This window comes from Aegilops tauschii, chromosome 3 (genome assembly GCF_002575655.3).
Source record: "Aegilops tauschii subsp. strangulata cultivar AL8/78 chromosome 3, Aet v6.0, whole genome shotgun sequence".
In the NCBI taxonomy this organism is placed as follows: Eukaryota; Viridiplantae; Streptophyta; class Magnoliopsida; order Poales; family Poaceae; genus Aegilops; species Aegilops tauschii.
The window spans coordinates 34,730,298-34,751,944 of NC_053037.3; the positions used below are offsets into that span (position 1 = coordinate 34,730,298).

Below are 21,647 nucleotides of genomic sequence, written 5' to 3' on the forward strand. Positions count from 1 at the left end.
CCCCTTGTACAACTCGGACAGTATTTCCACCAGAGCGGTGGTAGAGTCCGCGCCTTTTCGGCCACAGTGGGTGGAGTCGTCGTCTCCATTAAAGTGCCACATGGGATGCCCTCGGTATTGGAGTGGCTGAACCCCCCGCATTATGGATATCGCCATAACCTTGACTATTGATAATCCGGACTGAGCGAGTATTCTTATCTTGCTCATCAATTGAAGGACCTCCCTGTTATCTTCCTCTCTGGGGCTCCGGGGACGCCAGTTAAGGCGTTTGTAAACTCAGGAAGACCCATTCGGATTGGGTCGGGAAGGGAGACGTCCTCAATATAAAACCACTCGGAGGGCCACTCTTCGGGTGCCTTCTTCGGTGTGCCAGACAAGTATCCGGTACCAGCGACGCGCCATATCTCGGCTCCGCCCACTTGGAATATTGATCCCCCTTGATTACGGGGGACGAGGCGGAACAACTTCTTCCATAGCTCGAAATGGGCTTCGCAGCCCAAGAATAGCTCGCAAAGAGCGACGTAACTTGCGATGTGCAGGATGGAGGCAGGTGTGAAGTTCTGCAGCTGGAGGCCGTAGAACTCCAGAAGCCCGTGGAGAAACGGATGGATTGGAAATCCGACACCCTGCAACAAGTAGGAAATGAGGCATACTCGCTCCCCCTGGATGGGTTGGGAAAGTTCTCTGCCTGCTCCCCGCCGTCGAAGGAAGCCAGTCCGGCTCGAACGGGGACTAAATATGCAGGAGGTAGGTACCCTTGGGTCTGCAACTTCACTAATCGGCCGTGGGATACGGTACACTTCTCCCAATCGCCCGACTTAGTGTTGCGAGAGCGGGAGGAAGAGCTGCGAGCGTCGGCCATGTTGGAGTGGTTTTTTCGGGCACGCTCTGATGATTCCTCGCTTGGGGGGGATGGTGTGGATCAGATCTGAAGATCCCCGTCTCTTTAATAGACAATTTATTTACATGGCTAGGGTGGCAAATGTAAAAATGCCCCGACTTCTCGCATTCGCTCGACACGTGGAGGCCGAGACTTTTAAGGCGCAGAAGCCGATGAGCGTAACATTAAATGGGGAGCCGGATAGTGCTTTTTACGACAGGTATTTTGAAGAATTTGGAGAAGGAACCCGCCTTGCAATGCCGAAGACAATCTGCACCGGACTCATCGTCATTGAGCCTGGTTCGGGGGCTACTAAGGGAGTCCTGGATTAAGGGGTCCTCGGACAACCGGACGATATGCGTATGCCGGACTGTTGGACTGTGAAGATACAAGATAGAAGACTTCGTCTCGTGTCCGGATGGGACTCTCCTTTGCGTGGAAGGCAAGCTTGGCAGTTAGGATATGAAGATTCCTATCTCTGTAACCGACCCTGTGTAACCCTAGCCCCCTCCGGTGTCTATATAAACCGAAGGGTTTAGTCTGTAGGACAACAACAATCATAATCATAGGCTAGCTCCTAGGGTTTAGCCTCTACGATCTCGTGGTAGATCTACTCTTGTAATATTCATATCATCAAGATCAATCAAGCAGGAAGTAGGGTATTACCTCCATCGAGATGGCCCGAACCTGGGTAAACATTGTGTCCCCCGCCTCCTGTTACCATTAGCCTTAGACGCACAGTTCGGGACCCCCAACCCGAGATCCATCGGTTTTGACACCGACAACTGTGGGGAGGTGCACTCGGCAAGGGCAGCAGGGGGGAACGGCGGCGATGTACAGGAGAGGCGCGACGCTGGGTAGCGCGCGGCCGACGCGACGGTGTGTAGGCGGCAGCGGGGCGCTGGAGTGGGGCTGCACGAGGGCACGCAGGGTTGCGGCCGGACGAGGCATAGGCAGACGGCGGGGCGCGCGTTGCGCGGCACGGGGGTCGAGCGCGCGCGGGGGAAGGAGTCGGGGACGGGGTGTGGGGCGGTTGCAGCAAGCGGTGCAGTAGCAGCAGGGCGGGCGGGCGTGCGTGGGTGCGAGGTCGTCGCGGGCGTGCGCGTGCGCAGGACGAGGCCGCGGCCGCGTCGCGAGCGCGAGGGCAGTATGAGGAGGAGAGGGGGGGAAGAGGCTCACGGGGGGCAGTATGCACGGGCAGCGGGGGTCGGGGTAGACGACGGGGACGCGTGACGACGGAGAGAAGGCAGGCCGGCGAGGAGGAGGAGGCAGGCCAGCGAGGTGGCCGTCGACGAGGTCCAAGCGGCGGCGCGGTCGGGCTTCGCGGGATGAGCGCCCAAGCCCCGATCCGATCTGGATCGGGGGAAGGAGAGGAGAGCGAGTGAGGTGTGGGAAGTGGGGTGAGTGGGGGCGACGGCTAGGGTTTCGGGAGGGAGTAAGGGTTAAGGTGGGATGGGGTGGGCCGGCCGGCTGGGCCTGGGTGGCCAGTTGGGCCGAGCCCAAGGAGAGGGGGGCTTTGCTTTTTTTAGTTTTGTTTTCTGTTTTGTCCTTTTTCCTTATTTTCTTTCCTGTTTTCATTCATTTTAAATAATTAGGCTTTTTATAAAAGCATGTTTTTTTCACCATAAATACCTAGAAATTTATTGGCACGCTCCGAACATTTTAGTTTTAGGATCTGAATTTTTTTGATGTTTGACAAAAACTCAATTTGGAATTCGAATAATTTTGAACTAACGTGAGATTAGCAACAACATTAGAGATGAACTGGCATCATTAGCGTAGGTTTACTGTAGCATAATTACCCGGGCGTTACACCAGCAACCCCTGACCATGTTGTCTCCACTACTGCCTTCAACGTCGGATCCCGTTCCCAGCATTGCTCATATCGAAACTGCCGCCGCACCCTTGTGCAAGCATGCACGTCCGCATGCTTTAAGAAGATTGGGTCGTGATCACTGGTCGCCGCTGATTTGTGCTCCAAGGTCGCTATGGGGAAAGCTAAAGACCAGGCCGGGTTGGCCACAGCTATGTCAAGCCTAACCCGCGTATATGTTCCTCCACTGACTTTCTTCTCCCATGTCGGTATAACCAATATCAGATAATCCGCAAGTGTCCAGCGCATCATGAAAAGCGTCCATCTGAGCTTGATTCCTTTCTCCCACTCCGTCATGTTCATGAGCTTGTAGTACCTCATTAAAGTCTCCCATAACTACCCAAGGCATCGTGCTTGATCCAACTATTCCTCATAGCTTATCCCATGTTTTGTATCGCTGGTTAACTTGGGCTTCCCCGTAGACGAAGGTCACCCCAGTTTTTGTATCCATGGGAGCATCAACTGTCACATCAATGTGATATTCCGAATAACCAACAACTTCAAGCTGAATTTCATCATTCCAAAATATTCCAAGACCTCCACTTCTACCATTACTACTGACTGCAAAACTTTTATTGAAACCTAAAGTGTATACCAAACTTTCAACTCTAGAGCCCTCTATTTGAGTTTCTACGATACATAATACAGAGGGGGCAAGTTGCCTCGTGATATCACGAAGCTCTCGAACTGTCGCTGGATTGCCAACACCGCGACAGTTCCAGCATAACAGACTCATTGCGCGTGGCGCGACCCCCTCCTGGGGGCCCGCCAAACGCACATCAGAAGTGGTGTTCTTGTCCTTGCCTTTTTCAGTCAGAGAAGTCTTGGTTCTCTTTGGTTCTTGCTTCGCAGATGGGCTCTCTGGCACAGTTGAGGAGGTTAAGGCTAGCTTTAGCTTCCCATCAGTCTCAGGTGGGAGGGCCGGCACATTGCTCCCGTCAGAAGGTTGGCCATGAGCCAGCAACATCAGCGTTTGATTTGGGGCAACCCTCTTCCTGTTCTTGTCAACATCCTCCATCTCTGTATCGGTCCTCTCGACACTGAGATCTTCACAGAACTGACTAGTCTGAGAGCTGCCCCTGCCTTGGCCTCTACCAAAACCTACACGACCCCTGCCGCGTCCTCCTCCAGAGCCCCGTCCTGCTCCTGGGCTGCGCCCTGGTCCTCTATACCATACCGCTTGGAGGTCTTTGTAAACCAGTGCTGCCGGGAGATGGATTCCATCTCCACACTCCTTGTACTTGTGGCCGAGGTGACCACAAACCGCACACCAGTCCGACATTCTTTCGTACTTGACCCTGGAAATTTCTCTGATGACCTCCTTGTTCTTCTTTATGAGAAGCGACACAGCATTCTTTAGAGGCTTTCTGACATCAATTCTGATCCGAACCCTATAGAAGTTGCCCTCGAAATCCTGGGACTTTGGCTTGACGAAGATGAACTCACCAACCGTGGCCGCGAAAGACTTGATCTTGCAGAAGTACCCATCAGGTAGGTCGTGGATTTGAATCCAGATCTCCACCTTGTTTAGCTCAATCGTGGATGGTTTTGTGAAGCCATCATACGGTGATAGGACCACCGTCTTCCCCTTGAAGGTCCAGGGCCCCTCCTCCATCACACGTTCCCAATCGCCCAGGCAGGAAAACTGCAAAGTGTAGAGGTTCTCCTCGAGGGGACGGATCTTCACCTCCTGGGCAAGATCCCAAGCCACTCGCATATTGCGAAAATACCAGTATTGACTGTAGGTTTTGTCCGTGTGGACACGAGCGCAGCGCCATCCATCTGGATGCCTCTAGCGGAAGTTCGTCGACCTCGATCACCACGTCCTCTAGGTCATCTTCCTTAAGCCCCAGCTCTTTCATCATCGCCTCCACATCGCTCACGGCCATGCCCGAGCTTGAAGATGGTTCATCCATTGTAACTCTCGCCCGAAGAAAACTGTTGTTCCGCGAGCGGTGGTTCCCTAGCGTCTCCCTAGATTGCCGTCACCAGAGATGAGCTCCGACGAGGAACAATCGGCGGGAAGGGTAGGGGATCGTGGATCTCTAAAGCGACCACCGTCGCCTGGAGGACAGGAAACCCTAACTCAAGGGGATTTTTACACCTAGGCATGTTGCTTGTCATTTATCATGTGCATTTCATCAATGAACCTTGCTACGAGTTAACCAATGGGCCCAAAGGCCCCAAACGCACGACGCGGTAACCAATGGGCTTAAACGTGCCCCTAGCTAACCCAAAGCCCAGAGGGCGGCCCGGTGATCTCTTCCTCCTTCCCCGATCCTTCTCCTGCTCCAGCTCCTCCTCTCTAATCCATCTCTGTCACGCACTCACACCGAGGCTAGGGTTCCGATCCGCATCTCGCCGACGTCGCCATGGACGAGTAAGTTCCCTCCCCCCCTCCCCCGGCCCTCCCCCCCTCTCCCGCACCTCGCGCTAACCCCCCGATCCCTCGCCGCAGCTTCTTCGACGAGGACGGCGAGCAGCTCATGGACCCCGACGCCCGCTCCCCCTCGCCCGAGCGCGGGGCGCAGCCCTACGACGGCCTCGAGGACGACCTCGACGACGACGGCGCCGACTGGAACCGCGACCGCTCCCCGACCCCCGTGCACGGCGGCGGCGGCGACGACGGGTCCTCCTCCAGGCCCCGGAAGCGCCTCCTCAAGAAGGGCGGGGGCGGGAAGGGCGACGGCGGCGGCGGCATGCCCGCCGACGACCTGGAGGACTGGGGCGAGGACGCGGCCGCGGGGCTGGCCGACGACGACGTGGGCGGGGACCCGGACGCCGACAGGAAGAGGAAGGGGTCCTCGAGCCTCAGGGACCTCGCGAGGGGCGGCGGCAAGGACAAGCATGAGAAGAAGAGGAGGAAGGAGGACGTGGGCATGGTGAGGGAGAAGAGGGGCTCGTCTTCGGGCGGCAAGGGCTCCGGCGGCGGACGCGGGGGTGGGGATAGGGGTGAGGATCAGGATGAAGAGGGGGAGAAGGAGATCCAGGAGCTCTGGAATACCATCGCCGGGGACGGCTCAGAGGTGAGGACCATTGCTTCCAATCTTCTTTCAGTCTGTTGTTCATCACTCTTTATCAGTTGTAGGTGCTTGTATGTTGTAGTAGTAAAGACTTGCGCCTTATATCGGTTTTAGCAGCTCATGAGCTTGGTTAGAAAGGGTTCTAGGATAATCCAGATTGAAGTGGTGATTCTATTGGTTAAACTGTGGTTAAGTTGATGTTATTTGTATGTTTATTAAGTGTTTGTGCTTATTATTGAACCAGTTGTGCTTAGGCAATGCATTTGTTCCGGGTCCATCAAGATTCTGCTGTCTTAATTTTGCAAGCAAAGCTCTGTTAGAGATAACTGGGATAGCTTTTGGTTTCTTCTCAGGATATTGAACTGTTCTCCTTGATCCATTGTTCTGATGATAACCTGTCGCCAGCCTCTTGTTCTGATGATACTAATTGGAACACTGTTCAACTGAATTCTATGTGCATAATACCATATTTTTAAATTATGCTTTGTTTCCTAAGGTTTTTCTCTTGCCATGATAATTGAGTTTGTTTCTGCTCCATGATAGCGGCAAATTAACTGGCCGTGCTAACATCTTTTTCTCATGGAACAGGATGATGAAGAAGGTGTTAGAACCTTAGATGATGATAATTTCATCGATGACACTGGGGTTGACCCAGCTGACCGTTATGACAATGATAATGATGGCCACTCTCCTCGACGTTTTGCACAGGTGTTCATACTTAACTGCTCATATACCATTGTTAATTCTTTTAGTTTCAGTTTTTAGACAAATTATCGTAATGGTCAAATCAAAGGTTTCTTTAGCTGAAGGTAACCGATTGAAGTGATCAATGTATTTTAACCCTACATCAGACCAATGGTTTATATGGGCTTTGACTAAGTTTTTTATTTCATATATATCAATGGTTTAGTATGATGATTTCCAAGCCGGCAAGGTTATGGACTCTCTCAGTGAATAACTATATATAAATATGTCATGCCCTATGATTCACGCAAGGTAACCGATTAAGGTGTTCATTGTGTATTTTGCCCCTACATCAGATCAATGGTTTACATGGGCTTTGGCTAGGGTGTTCTATTTCATATCAATGGTTATCATGGTGACTTCGAAGCCGGCCAGGTTATGGACTTCCTGGGTGAATAACGAAATACACATATGTCATGTGCTATGATTGTCTTAATGGGTGCTGGTATTCAACTAGAAGAATGATGCTAGTATATACCTGTCATGTAATCAGATAACCCTGGGGAATAGATAGTAGTTTTACGGGGTAAAGGGGCCTTTTTGACTGAGCTTTGACACCCTGTCGTATTTTAGCAGTTTCCAATTAAAATGACATGCTTTTACATTTCTTGGGATTTATTACAGAACATTTTGTTGACCCTTTTGTTTCTTGTTTGCGTAAGCACGATGTGAATTTGTTCTTTTCATTACAGGCAGAGGAAGCTGAAGAGGACGACGAAATTGAGCGGCTCTTTAAGGGTGGTAAGAAGAAGAAGAAGAATGACCGACCACGTGCAGATATTGGTCTTATAGTTGAACAGTTCATTGCTGAGTTTGAAGTAGCCTCTGAAGAAGATGCCAACCTAAATAGGCAACATAAACCAGCCATTAACAAACTCATGAAGCTTCCGCTCCTCATAGAAGTTCTCTCAAAGTAAGATATTCAGATGTAGTCATTCGTAGCATCAGAACTTTCTCTCTGGTGCTAATCTGGTTGCTATCTATTGTAACTAGTTCTAATTCTTATCATTTGTATATGACTATTCACAGGAAGAATCTCCAGCAGGAATTCCTTGATCATGGAATACTCACTCTTCTGAAGAACTGGCTTGAGCCTCTACCTGATGGGAGCATGCCCAATATGAATATTCGATCTGCTGTACTGAAGTTACTATCTGATGTAGGCAAAAACTTTTTTTCCCTTCTGAGACATGGAACCACATTAGTTACAGCATAAGAGCACTGTTATACTTTGGGACCTACTTTCTCATTTAAGATTTGTTTCTGTTTACACAGTTCCCAATTGATCTTGAGCAATTCGACAGAAGAGAGCAGCTCAAGAAAAGTGGCTTGGGAAAGGTATGTCTTCTTAAGGATTGCATTCTGGAAAGTTTTGTTCAGATTATTGGGGGTGTGCTTAACTGCTGACTATATCCCATTATCGATGTCTAGGTTATTATGTTTCTGTCAAAATCTGACGAGGAGACTACTTCCAACAGAAAATTAGCCAAGGAACTGGTTGATAAATGGGTAATTTCTTGTTCTTCCTAATCATTTCTATTTGGTGCTGGAGGTTCATAGTCTTATGTATGACTAACTGTGAATGAACAAATACAGAGTCGACCAATATTCCAAAAGAGCACAAGATTTGAGGATATGAGGGCATATGATGGTGAAAGAGCTCCTTACAGGAGGCCTCAGATGAAGAAGTTAGTACTGCACTTTTCATTGACTGAATGACTGATGATCTATTAGATGGCATATCATCCAAATGACAACATTCTAATTTGAGTTAGCTGTCCTTATTCTGTATTCTTATTTGTTATGTTTTCTCTCGATTTAGGCCTTCGTCAAGTAGTTCTGGAATGGAATCAAGAGACGATGATCTTGATGCTGACTTCTCTCAGTAAGTCTACTCACACATCGTATTTGAGTTACATTTGACATCTGGTGCAGGTCGCATACTATTCCCCTTTCCTCAATTAATTTTTTCTGTGCTCCGAATACAGGCGCAAGTCCGGGCAAAGTGGTTCTAGGCAGCATGCTTCTAGGCCAGAAGCATCACCTTTGGACTTTGTCATTCGTCCACAGTCCAAAATTGACCCCGAACAGATACGGGCTCGTGCTAAGCAACAAGTTCAAGACCAGCGCCGGCTGAAGGTTCTGCCCCCACCTCTAGACTGATTTTTTTTTTCTAGCATATTTTTTAGCTGGCATGTCGTATGTCATGCTGTGGAAGTTAGATCACTAATCCTTAATGTTGTGCATGCAGATGAACAAGAAACTGCAGCAGCTGAAAGCGCCGAAGAAGAAAAACCTCCAGGCTTCAAAGCTTAGTGTTGAAGGCCGTGGGATGGTCAAGTACTTGTAAGCTAGACACCCCCGACAGCCTTGCGATGCATATGATTGTGTGCGCTCAGCAGCGTGCTGCTGAAGCAGTATCAAGCACTCTTCCACCATCGCCATCGGAGGGCAACAAGATCGGTGGAAACGGAATTGCTTGGCTAATATAGTACTTGTTCCCGTACTCTCCAAAGCCTGGCAGGGTACATTGGGCGAGCTTCCGAAAACTTGGTGATTTGGGTTATTTATCAGATGCTCATATATAATACCGTTATTGTGGATGATTACAGCATGGTGCCTTTACTGTACAAATGTTTGGCATGTTTGAGAAAGGCACCTGATTAGGCTGTAAGTTTAAGTTGGAATGTTTTGACTGTTTTTTCATACAATCTCTACTTGTACTGGAAGGGCCTGATGCATTATATAATCGAAACATGTCGCAATAAACAGATTAACTGTGCTTGAGTGACTATGGTCATAGATAGTGAAGCTTGGCTAGGATTTTCATGCAACTAGAAAATGTTGTGCTTTTCAAACTGTACTTGAATGAAGATTATAACTATAGATGTTAGCAAGGAATGTACACAAGGAAAATTAATATAAAGTTGGTTACTAAAAATGACTGAACATGAAGTGAACAGCTAAGCGAGGGTAGCTCACCATTCAGAGACCGAAAGCAGATGAGATTTTAAAAATTGACGGTTGTGGCTGGGACATGGAGTTTTTGCTCCTGAGCTGAAATGCATCCTCGTGTGAACAGTAAAATTTGAAAATAGTAAAAAAGATCTTTTTTTTTTGCAAGAAACACTGTTGGATGTTCTAAAAAGAATATTTTTAAAACACTTTAAAGAGCTGTTTTTTGTTAATTTTTCTGGACCTTCACGAATGTGATTTCACCACGAAAATTTGCCCGCAGACAGAAAACTAAGCAATATTTGTTGTGAAGATTTTTTTTTAAATACTGTTCATAGGAGGAGCATTTGAGCTCGGGATTAGAATGACACTTTCATGGTTGCGGTTACTGCAAAGTCTTTTTACTACATAAAGTTATTACTCATAGGAGTACAAATTTGTGAAGATTTACTGTACATAGACAGTGATTAAAAGTTTGAAACTACAGTGCTGAAACAAGAAAAAAGAATCTCAGTGTTGAACAAAAAACATCCATTAGCAGAACACAAGATACCCGTCAATTATACAAAAATAGAAAATGACCCCCGAAATGTGTGGACGAATTCCGTTCAAAGGTAATTCGCACCTATATATATATATATTTTTTCATAAGACAAAGCTTCAAAAAAGAGCAAAAAAGAGGGGGTGGGGAGGTTGGAATTCATCCTAAATTAAGATCGTTAGCTCATGTATCTTTTTTAGCGAGCACATTGTCCCACGTTCATTTTCATGTATGAATCTCAAAGCAAGACACATAACAACCACTGTTCGCTCGCACCTGCGAGCGAACTATGACCTGACGATACTAAACGGTTCGCTCAGGATGACAATGTGAGCGAACACATCCGGATGACAAATTCGGTTTTTAAAGCATGACAATTTTCACCAATTCCCTGAGATGTAGAATGGCAATTTTCTTCTGCGAGCATGGCAAATCTGAACAAGTTGGATTTTCCTTTTTAGGCTGGCGATTCTCCATGTTGCATCATGGCAAATCCTCGAAAACGCAAGGCAATTACTCCGCTGCAACACAAAAAATTCCTGGCAATTTTTTTACTAGCATGGCAATTTTTTCTTCACAACATGCCAAATACATCTGTTTTAGCATGGCGATTCTCGAGCGTTTGTTGGGAGTGGTTTTCTAAAGGAACACTCCCAGATCATGATGTTCACTTGGGTGATCTTCTTGAACTGCCATCAGTGAGTAATTGAGATTGAAATTCATATGGTAGATGAATGTATGCAGTCTCTGCTTGTTATGGAACTTTCAAGAAAATTTCAATGGCCACATGAGTAACTTTGGAGTTTAGGTAGGGATAGATCAAAAGCTCGTAGTCGTGAGCTTAATAAGCTTTTTGTAGCCCAATTCATAGCTCACTTCTTATGGAACTGAGTCAATCACTGGTTTTAGATCATTGACTTAATGAGCTAACGAGTTTCACAAGCTGCTTACTAATACAAAATAACAAGAATTCTTACCTTAAATGACATCATTTCATGGCACATCGATCCAATTATATTCATTTAATCAACCAACCCAACCCTTCATTCTTAAATATAGTGCGTCTTAGATTCAGCTTCAATATCAATGTGTGTGCTGGTACATGTAGTTGGGACTAATATACCCCTCCACTAACTTTGTCCAGCCCCCATGTGCGCGTCACCTCAGCCCACATGGACGCCGTGATGAACAAAACTAAGCGGCATGGGTGAGGCATCTTCTACATGGACGCCACATCGGCATCTTCTACATGGACGCCGCATCGGCATCCTGGGTCACGAGCGAACCTTGGTTAGTGTCGCCGACACCAAATCTGTTGACGTACTCGAGCAGGTCCTCCTTACTGAGGGCATCCAGCCAGTCTCCAACGCAGTCCTCGCCAGGGATCTCCTCCTCTGTTTGTTCGAATTCCCGCTGCCGCTTGCCGAATCGTTGAGCATCTGGACCGTCCACACCTTGGGCGTCTGGCCTAGCAACAGCTCGATTTGCTGTATTGTCGCCTTTGCCTCCTTCAACAGAGCCAAAACCTTCCTCCTCACCTCTCCCTCAACTCCTCCGGCCATGAAGACCGCCGGCTCCACCACACCTCTCGCCCGCGATCTATTGGACGGCTCTTGTCGTGAGGCGGAGATCGATGAGAGAGGGAGAGGAAGTGTTGCGGGAGGTGGGCAATTACCACAAACATGATAATTACAAAAGTAGGGCATCGGTGGTTCTTTGTACCACTGGACATTTGCGTCCGCCTTAACTAGCCGAGCAGATCGTTAATCCATCTTAAGTTTAACTAACAAATTTCTTCTCGCAAAGAAATAGAAGGGATTCTTGTCAATTTCTGCAGCGGTGTAAAAGAAATACAAATGCACATTTCAAATCCATCTGTCAATTTTCCCTTTTGGGAAAAATTACCAAGAATAGATGGTCTCCCCCGTTTCTTCCACCTCCGTCCTCCGTCGCCTGCCTCTCCCTCTCCTCCGCCCAAAACCGTCTCATTTTCCACGACACAAAAGCGCGCGAGGCGCACCAACCAACCCGCCACCTCCCGCAGAACCCCGCGTCGCCCGCGCCCCGCACGCACGCGCGTGCAAGCCCGGGGTCCCGGGAGAGGACCGACCGGCCCCGCGCCCCGCGCCGGCGGCGGCGCCATGCCGCGGCGGGGCGAGACGCAGGAGTTCCGGCCCTTCCGGCGCTGGTTCCCGTTCCTCGTGCCGCTCTTCGTCGCCGCCAACATCGCCCTCTTCGTCCGCACCATGTACGTCAACGACTGCCCCGCCCACGCCGCGGCTGCCGCCGCCGCGATCGGCGACTCCGTCGGCGGGGCCGCCGGGGCTGCCGCCGCGCACGGTTGCATGCTCGAGCCGGACCTCGGCAGGTACGCGTTCCAGCCGTACAAGGAGAACCCCCTCGTCGGTCCCACATCCGCGACGTAAGTAAGACGCCGGCCCAAAGCTTGGACCTTTGGCTCCTTCTATTGTCATAGAGATGCCTGCATTTTGTGGAATTGGTTCAGATTTGAGCTAATGCGCTTTGCTTTCGGCCTAAATTTTGATAGTTTTAGGCATCACCTTCAAGTAATTCAGCTGTTATCAGTTTATAATTTCGTAATTTTGTAGGAACTTCTTGATTTGATATGACATCCATTGGCCTTTCTTACATTACTGTTTATAAAATATTTATATATATGACTAAGTTATGTATAATTCAGATGCTTTTCCTACATTGTACTACCTTCCTATATTTGATAATATTTTAAAAAAATATCTGCGATGTGTTTTTTTTCACCCTTGCTAGTATTGTCTGATAAGTGGCAACTTACACGTGTACCAATTCTCCAGGCTGTTGGAAATGGGGGCACTAGAAACAGGTAAAGTTGCCAAAGACCACGAATGGTGGCGCCTCATCACTTGCATTTGGTTGCATGCTGGTGTTATCCACATACTTGCCAACATGTTGAGTCTCCTGATGATTGGGATCAGGCTTGAGAAGGAATTTGGTTTCCGTAAGTGTCGAGGCGATTTTGCATCTTCACTTTTCTGCCTAGACAGTTCCTTCAAGGCTTCAAGAGCTAATAGCTATATACCTTGACCATGTGTAAATGTTTGTTTATCGCAGTGAGGATCGGCACACTATATGTGATCTCGGGGGTCGGCGGTAGCTTGTTATCTGCTCTGTTTATGGTGTCAAATATCTCTGTTGGTGCTTCAGGTGCACTGTTTGGATTACTGGGCTCCATGCTGTCAGAGCTGATAACTAACTGGACAATATACGAGAATAAGGTCGGTTCTTAAATCTAAGGATTATTTTTCCAAACTTGTACTTATTATATATACTGTGCCTAAATTCATTCTTGTTTTGAAAATACAGTGTGCGGCTTTGTTGACTCTTGTTATGATCATTCTTATCAACTTGGCTGTTGGGATCCTTCCACATGTTGACAACTTTGCTCATATTGGTGGATTTGTATCGGGGTTTTTTCTTGGTTTTGTGCTCCTAATGCGCCCGCAGTTCGGATACATCAACCAGAAGAACTCTCATCTTGGAGTTCACTCGGGCACGCCTAAATCCAAGTACAAGATATATCAAATTGTACTCTTGGTGATTGCTTTGGTGATATTAATTTGTGGGTAAATATCTTCCCTGTCAGCAGAAGAGTAACAATGTTCTGTTCGGTCTCTAGGTTTCAACTGCCTTTGCTAAACTTTATCATTGGCAGGTTCATCACTGGCTTTGTATTGCTAATGCAAGGGTTCGATGCTAGCCAGCAATGTTCTTGGTGCCATTATCTGAGCTGTGTTCCTACTTCACAGTGGGACTGTAATAAAGCACCGAACAACTATTGCCTCGTAAGTTCTTTTACACATATATAGTTCTAAGAAATGTTGTCGTCCCCTGAAATATCGGATGTTTGCAGTTGCGTATATAGCTTCTTTGGGGCATTCTGGACAGATGTTTCTAACAGCAAACGAAATGAGTATATTCTAAGAGATGTGCTTGATTCTCATACCTGAGCAGTTTTCTCTTCATAAAAATTCTCTTAGATGAAAACCATTAGAGCGTCAACCAGTGCATCCTGCTATGAGCTGATTGTTAGATGTGTATAGTCTTTCTTGCATTTTACCATACACATATATATGTACTGGCCCTTGGCCCTCCTGTGAATGTAGTTGCCCATTCCTAACATGGTATCAGATGCTTAGGTTCCTCTCCCGCTCCCGCACGCTCGCAGCTCCGTGCCTCGCTCCCCCGTCGCCGGCCTCGCTCCCCCATCGCCGGCCTAGCTCCCCTGTCGCCGGCCTCCCTCTACCTCGTCGCCGGCGCCGGCCACCTCCTCCCTCGCCCCCGGCTCTCTCCCTCCCCGCCGCCACGCCGTCTCGCCCCGGCCTGCGCTGCCCCGAGCTCGGCCGCGGCCTGCCGTCGCTGTCCCGCGCCGCCCCGAGCGCGGCCGCGGCCTGCCGTTGTCGCCTCGCGCCGCCCCGCGCCTTCCCGTGCTCGGCCGCGGCCGGCAGCCACCTCCCCGCGCCCTGCCGCCCCTGGCCGCCTCCTGCTGCAGCCGGTGTTGCCCAGGGCCGGCCCCTCCCACGCTCGCCCTCCCCCCCTCCCCCGCGCTTCCTCCATTGGGGCTGTATCGAGCCAGCGCGAGCCCGATCCCGATCTGGATCGGGGTCTCCTGTAGCAGTTGACAAAAAAAAGAGCTCCTCATGTCTTCTTCGGGCTATGTCACCGTTCCTCGGTGCTCGGTGATCTTCGATGGCACCAACTATGCCGAGTTTGCGGGGTTTATGCGTATCCACATGCGCGGTCTCCTTCTGTGGGGTGTTCTCTCTGGCGAGGTCCCCTGTCCGCCTTGCCCTGTTGCTCCAGTGGCTCCTACCCCGCCAGCATCGCTGGTTCTTGCTGCTGATGCTTCTCAGGCTGATCGCGATGCCGCCAAGGCTCTCGATGATACTGCAGTTGATGCCTATGATCAGCAGATGTCAGCCTATTCGGATGCCCTTTCTGCCTATTATGATGATCTGTCTGCTTACACTCAGTGGTGCAATGATGATGCTCGTGTTGCTGCTGTTCTTACTGCGAGTGTCCTTCCTCGGTTCGCCTCGGAGTTCATGGGACTTGGCACAGTTGCAGCGATGTGGTCTTATCTCTGTGAGCGCTATCAGCCCTCTGGTGATGCTCTCTACCTATCTGTGGTGCGTCAGGAGCATGCATTCCAGCAAGGTGATTCCTCTGTTGATGAGTTCTATTCACAGTATTCTGCCATCTGGCGTCAGCTTGACTCTCTTCGGACCGTCGTTTGTGGAACTTGTCGTTGCTGTCAGACTACACGGTCCGATTTGGAGTTTCAGCGGGTTCACGAGTTCTTATCTCGTCTTCGCTCTGAGTTCGAGCCTCGCCGTGCTCACCGGCTCGCTCGTGGTCGTGTTCCTATCTCGGAGGTACTTGCTGAGCTTCGTGCTGAAGAGACCCGCCTACGCTCTGTTGGGTTACTTGTGGTTCCATCAGTGTTGGCCGCCCGAGCTCCTATGCCACCTGCTCGCCTCACCGCTCCACCGCTCCTGCCTACTCCTTCAGGAGGGGTCGGTCGTCCTTCTTATGCTGAGAGGGGCCGGTCGCGCCGTGACACCTTCTGTGGCTACTGCTCTCCGCCAGGTCACCCAGAGTCTGATTGCCGTGAGAAGAAGCGAGACCAGAGGCGCTCCTCTTCCAGTGGGACTCCTGGATCCTCCTCGACCCCGTCACTCACTGACCAGGATATTATGAGGCTCAAGCGTCTCTTAGCTTCCTCAGGCTCTTCGTCGACCGGTTCCGCTGCTGCTGTGACTGCAGCCACTGCTCCACCACCGCAGGCATCTACACAGTCAGGTACATCCTCGTGGGTTCTGGATTCTGGAGCCTCTTTTCATATATCTTCTGATTCTTCCGTGCTGTCTTCTCTCCGACCTCTTGACTCGCATGTTAATGTTCTTACCGTTGATGGCACACCTCTTCCTGTTGCTAGCCGTGGTCTTCTTTCCACTCCATCTTTTTCTGTTCCTAGTGTTTCACATGTTCCTCGCCTCACCATGAATCTTTTTTCCGCTGCCCAACTTACTGATTCTGGTTGTCGTGTCATTCTTGATACTGACTCTTGCTCCATTCAGGATCGTCGCACCAAGGTTTTGGTTGGTGCTGGCCCCCGGCGCCGTGAGTCAGAGGGCCTTTGGGAGGTTGACTGGCTTTGTGTTCCTTCCGCTGCCACCACTTCAGCCAGCTCCCATGCTCTTGCTGCCTCTTCGTCTGCGTCCTTCCAGCAGTGGCATCATCGCCTTGGTCACATATGTGGCTCTCGCTTGTCTTCTTTAGTTCGTCAGGGCCTCTTAGGGTTTGTAGCTGGAGATGTTTCTTCACATTGTAATGGCTGCAGACTTGGCAAACAGACCCAGTTACCTTATCCTACCAGTGAGTCGGTATCTCAGTGTCCTTTTGACTTAGTTCATTCTGATGTATGGGGTCCTGCTCCCTTTGATTCGAAAGGTGGTCACCGCTACTATATCTTGTTTACTGATGATTTCTCTCGCTACACTTGGCTCTACTTTATGAAATCTCATAGCGAGGTTCTCTCTATATACAAACGTTTTGCTGCCATGGTTCACACCCAGTTTTCCACACCCATTCGTACTTTTCGTGCTGACTCCGCTGGTGAGTTTATCTCCCAGCTGTTGCATGGTTTTCTTGCGGAACAGGGTACTCTTGCCCAGTTCTCATGTCCTGGTGCACATGCTCAGAATGGTGTTACCGAACGTAAGCATCGTCATTTACTTGAGACGACTCGTGCTCTGATGATTGCCGCTTCTCTCCCATCCCATTTTTGGGCTGAGGCTGTTTCTGCATCCACCTATCTCATCAACATACAGCCATCGACTGCTCTGCAGGGTGGTATTCCTATGGAGTGTCTCACTGGTCGCTCTCCTGACTACTCAGCTCTTCGTATGTTTGGATGTGTGTGCTATGTCCTTCTTGCCCCGCGAGAACGCACCAAACTGACTGCTCAGTCGGTTGAGTGTGTTTTTCTTGGCTACAGTGATGAGCACAAGGGCTATCGCTGCTGGGATCCTGTTGGTCGTCGTTTGCGCATCTCGCGTGATGTGACCTTTGACGAGTCTCGCTCTTACTACCCACGTCCTTCTACCTCGAGCTTCTCTGTGGACGATCTTTCTTTTCTTCTTCTCCCTGATACACCCTGCTATGTGCCTCCTCATGTTTTTCCTCCTCCGCCTGCACCTCTCCTTCCTTCTCCTTCACCACCGACACCATCTTCCCCATCCTCCTCCTCCAACTCTCCACCATCATCTCCAGTCCGTCGCCCTCTCACCATTTCCTCTTCACTATACTCGTCGCCCTCGTTCTGAGGATGTTTCCCCTGATGCGCCTTCCACCTCTGGTGCACCTCCTTTCATGCCTCCCCCGGTTCATAACCTCCGTGCTAGGCCTCGCCCCCCGCCTGATCGCTACTCTCCTGATCGGTACGGTCTCTCTGTTATTGCTGAGCCCACTTCCTATCGCACTCTCATGACTCAGCCTGAATGGCAGCTTGCGATGGCCGAAGAGCTTGCTGCCCTTGAGCGCTCTGGCACATGGGATCTGGTTTCCCTCCCTTCCGGTGTCTGTCCCATCACCTGCAAGTGGGTCTACAAGATTAAGACTCGCTCTGATGGTTCTCTTGAGCGCTACAAAGCGCGCCTTGTGGCCCGTGGTTTTCAGCAGGAGCAGGGACGCGATTATGATGAGACATTCGCTCATGTGGCCCACATGACCACTGTTCGCACTCTTTTTGCTGTTGCTTCTGTTCGTCATTGGTCTATCTCTCAACTTGATGTTCAGAACGCTTTTCTTAATGGCGAGTTGCGTGAGGAGGTATATATGCAGCCACCACCGGGGTACTATGCTCCTGATGGTTTGGTCTGTCGACTTCGCCGCTCCCTCTATGGTCTTAAACAGGCCCCTCGCGCCTGATTTGAGCGCTTCGCCTCTGTGGTGACTGCCGCTGGCTTCTTGCCCGGTGATCATGATCGCGTTGTTTGTTCACACGTCTCCTCGTGGTCGGACTCTGCTCCTTCTCTATGTTGATGACATGATCATCACTGGTGACGACTCTGACTACATAGCCTTTGTTAAGGCTCGCCTTCGCGACCAATTCCTCATGACTGATCTTGGTCCCCTTCGCTATTTTCTTGGGATTGAGATCTCCTCGACCTCTGATAGCTTCTACATCTCCCAAGAAAAATATATTCAGGATCTTCTTGCTCGCGCTGCTCTCGGTGATGAGCGCACAATTGTGACTCCTATGGAACTCAACGTTCAGCTTCGTGCTTCTGATGGTGACCCTCTCCCTAACCCCACTCGCTATCGTCACCTTGTTGGCAGTCTTGTCTATCTTGCTGTTACGCGTCCTGATATCTCCTATCCTGTTCATATCCTGAGTCAGTTCGTTTCAGCCCCCACCTCTGTCCACTATAGTCATCTCCTCCGTGTTCTACGATATCTTCGTGGCACGCTCTCTCAGCGCCTTTTCTTTCCCCGCTCCAGCTCTCTTGAGCTCCAGGCCTACTCTGATGCTACCTGGGCTAGTGATCCCTCTGATCGACGCTCGCTGTCTGCTTATTGTGTCTTTCTTGGTGACTCTCTTATTGCCTGGAAGACAAAGAAACAGACTGCCGTTTCTCGCTCGAGTACAGAGGCTGAGTTGCGAGCCATGGCTATGCTGACGGCTGAGGTGATCTGGTTACGGTGGTTACTTGAGGACTTTGGTGTGTCTGCTACTACCTCGACTCCCTTATTGTCAGACAGTACTGGTGCTATCAGTATTGCGCGTGACCCGGTGAAGCATGAGCTCACCAAGCACATCGGTGTGGATGCCCACTTTGTGTGTGCTGCTGTGCAGGATCAGACTCTCGCTCTTCACTATGTACCCTCTGAGTTACAATTGGCGGACTTTTTCACGAAGGCACAGACTCAAGCGCAGCATAGTTTTCTTCTCTCCAAACTCAGTGTTGTTGATCCACCATGAGTTTGAGGGGGGGGGGGGGTAGTTGCCCATTCCTAACACTGATCACATATTATAACAGTCAAAAGGTTCCCTCCTGCTGGCTTTCAACTACTCCTATGTCTCATCGCTCTCCTTTCTACATAGGACTATGTGTTGACATTATCTTACCATAGAGTGGACTCGTCTGTTTCATTTACGTAAAAAAAATGTCTGCCATTGTTTTTGTTGCTACATTTTGGAACCCTATTTCAGTATGAAAGCATAACTAGAGCTTTCGTTTTAGTTTTACTAACTTGCCTGAAGTTTTCCTGACACCAAGCTTCTCCTGCAGTCTTCACAGCTTGGAGACCAACTAAACCTGACATGTCAAAGCACCGGGAAGACGGAAACATACGTTATCAGCAGCCCAAGCAACCCGGAGGCGGTTAAGCACCTTTGTCTCAGTCTTTGCAGCTGACGGATTGCGAATGTATGCGCTTTCGTGGCAAGAAACCGATGTCTGCAAATCTTTGGAAGGGAAAGTAGAAGCCTTTGTTCACAATGGGTGTGGCCTGTGCAATGCTTTTGGGCTTCTATAGTTCTCTTATGTTGTATGTTGTACATTGCAAATGTCGATCGGCAGTAATGAAAGATGGATGCTTGAGTGAGGCAGTAGTTCCTGAAATCTCATGCGAGTGCTTGCATTCTTATATATCTTGTGTTATGGATGTTGAGCTTAATTAAACTGTTGTGCCGAGAGGAGGAAAGTTTGGTGAAGAAAATTTAACAGAAAACCTCACTCCATCTTGTGCATGAAGAGGAAGTATATAGAACCCTCTGTTCTCATTCAGGAGCCGGAGCAATCTGAGACGGTGTGACCGATCCGATCGTGTATCACCAACCATTGAAAGATGAACTACATTGTTGGAACGAGAGCCTAGGTCTTGGACTCGTACAAAGAACTTCAATCTTAAAGCTCTGTTGAAACATCTCAAAGGTGCAGATCGGCAGCACAACCGCCATTATTACCTAAAAATGGGTTCGGAACCTATTGCCTAGAGGGTTAGAGGACCTCTAATTTATTTGGAGAGTTGCATAATTTCAATAGTAATAACAAGCAAAATGCTTGCATGACCTACATCACAAAACTTTGCAGCAAGAGAGAACTCAATAGACAATATGGCATTACAACTACTGGTCCACATTCCGGGTCACACAAACATAAATGATTGTTGAAATAACAAAGATGGTGAAATAACAAAGGGAAGGGGGGGTTAGATGTGTATAATCTCTCTTGCACTTTACCATACACGTGTATATGTACTGGCCCTTGGCCCTCCTGTGAATGTAGTTGCCCATTCCTAACACTGATCACATATTATAACAGTCAAAAGGTTCCCTCCTGCTGGCTTTCAACTACTCCTATGTCTCATCGCTCTCCTTTCTACATAGGACTATGTGTTGACATTATCTTACCATAGAGTGGACTCGTCTGTTTCATTTACGTAAAAAAAATGTCTGCCATTGTTTTTGTTGCTACATTTTGGAACCCTATTTCAGTCTGAAAGCATAACTAGAGCTTTCGTTTTAGTTTTACTAACTTGCCTGAAGTTTTCCTGACACCAAGCTTCTCCTGCAGTCTTCACAGCTTGGAGACCAACTAAACCTGACATGTCAAAGCACCGGGAAGACGGAAACATACGTTATCAGCAGCCCAAGCAACCCGGAGGCGGTTAAGCACCTTTGTCTCAGTCTTTGCAGCTGACGGATTGCGAATGTATGCGCTTTCGTGGCAAGAAACCGATGTCTGCAAATCTTTGGAAGGGAAAGTAGAAGCCTTTGTTCACAATGGGTGTGGCCTGTGCAATGCTTTTGGGCTTCTATAGTTCTCTTATGTTGTATGTTGTACATTGCAAATGTCGATCGGCAGTAATGAAAGATGGATGCTTGAGTGAGGCAGTAGTTCCTGAAATCTCATGCGAGTGCTTGCATTCTTATATATCTTGTGTTATGGATGTTGAGCTTAATTAAACTGTTGTGCCGAGAGGAGGAAAGTTTGGTGAAGAAAATTTAACAGAAAACCTCACTCCATCTTGTGCATGAAGAGGAAGTATATAGAACCCTCTGTTCTCATTCAGGAGCCGGAGCAATCTGAGACGGTGTGACCGATCCGATCGTGTATCACCAACCATTGAAAGATGAACTACATTGTTGGAACGAGAGCCTAGGTCTTGGACTCGTACAAAGAACTTCAATCTTAAAGCTCTGTTGAAACATCTCAAAGGTGCAGATCGGCAGCACAACCGCCATTATTACCTAAAAATGGGTTCGGAACCTATTGCCTAGAGGGTTAGAGGACCTCTAATTTATTTGGAGAGTTGCATAATTTCAATAGTAATAACAAGCAAAATACTTGCATGACCTACATCACAAAACTTTGCAGCAAGAGAGAACTCAATAGACAATATGGCATTACAACTACTGGTCCACATTCCGGGTCACACAAACATAAATGATTGTTGAAATAACAAAGATGGTGAAATAACAAAGGGAAGGGGGGGGGGGGTTAGATGTGTATAATCTCTCTTGCACTTTACCATACACGTGTATATGTACTGGCCCTTGGCCCTCCT

The 21,647-nt window shown here is 48.9% G+C and overlaps 2 protein-coding genes across 2 annotated transcripts; both read left to right on the forward strand.

The window, feature by feature from the left end:
- The first annotated feature begins 4,897 nt into the window (after positions 1–4,897).
- Positions 4,898–9,289, forward strand: LOC109739053 (protein IWS1 homolog 1). Its single transcript, XM_020298128.2, has 11 exons — positions 4,898–5,133; positions 5,212–5,779; positions 6,365–6,484; positions 7,213–7,433; positions 7,550–7,679; positions 7,796–7,858; positions 7,952–8,029; positions 8,117–8,208; positions 8,343–8,405; positions 8,509–8,659; positions 8,772–9,289. Exons 1-11 carry the CDS (start codon positions 5,126–5,128, stop codon positions 8,868–8,870), a joined length of 1,593 nt encoding a protein of 530 aa, XP_020153717.1. The 5' UTR covers positions 4,898–5,125; the 3' UTR covers positions 8,871–9,289.
- A 2,835-nt stretch (positions 9,290–12,124) lies between these two features.
- LOC109739052 (RHOMBOID-like protein 1) lies at positions 12,125–19,686 on the forward strand. Its single transcript, XM_045234119.2, has 6 exons — positions 12,125–12,438; positions 12,848–13,011; positions 13,125–13,288; positions 13,377–13,636; positions 13,726–13,855; positions 19,367–19,686. The coding sequence occupies exons 1-6, from the start codon at positions 12,158–12,160 to the stop codon at positions 19,490–19,492; spliced, it is 1,125 nt and encodes a 374-aa protein (XP_045090054.1). The 5' UTR covers positions 12,125–12,157; the 3' UTR covers positions 19,493–19,686.
- Positions 19,687–21,647: the final 1,961 nt, after the last annotated feature.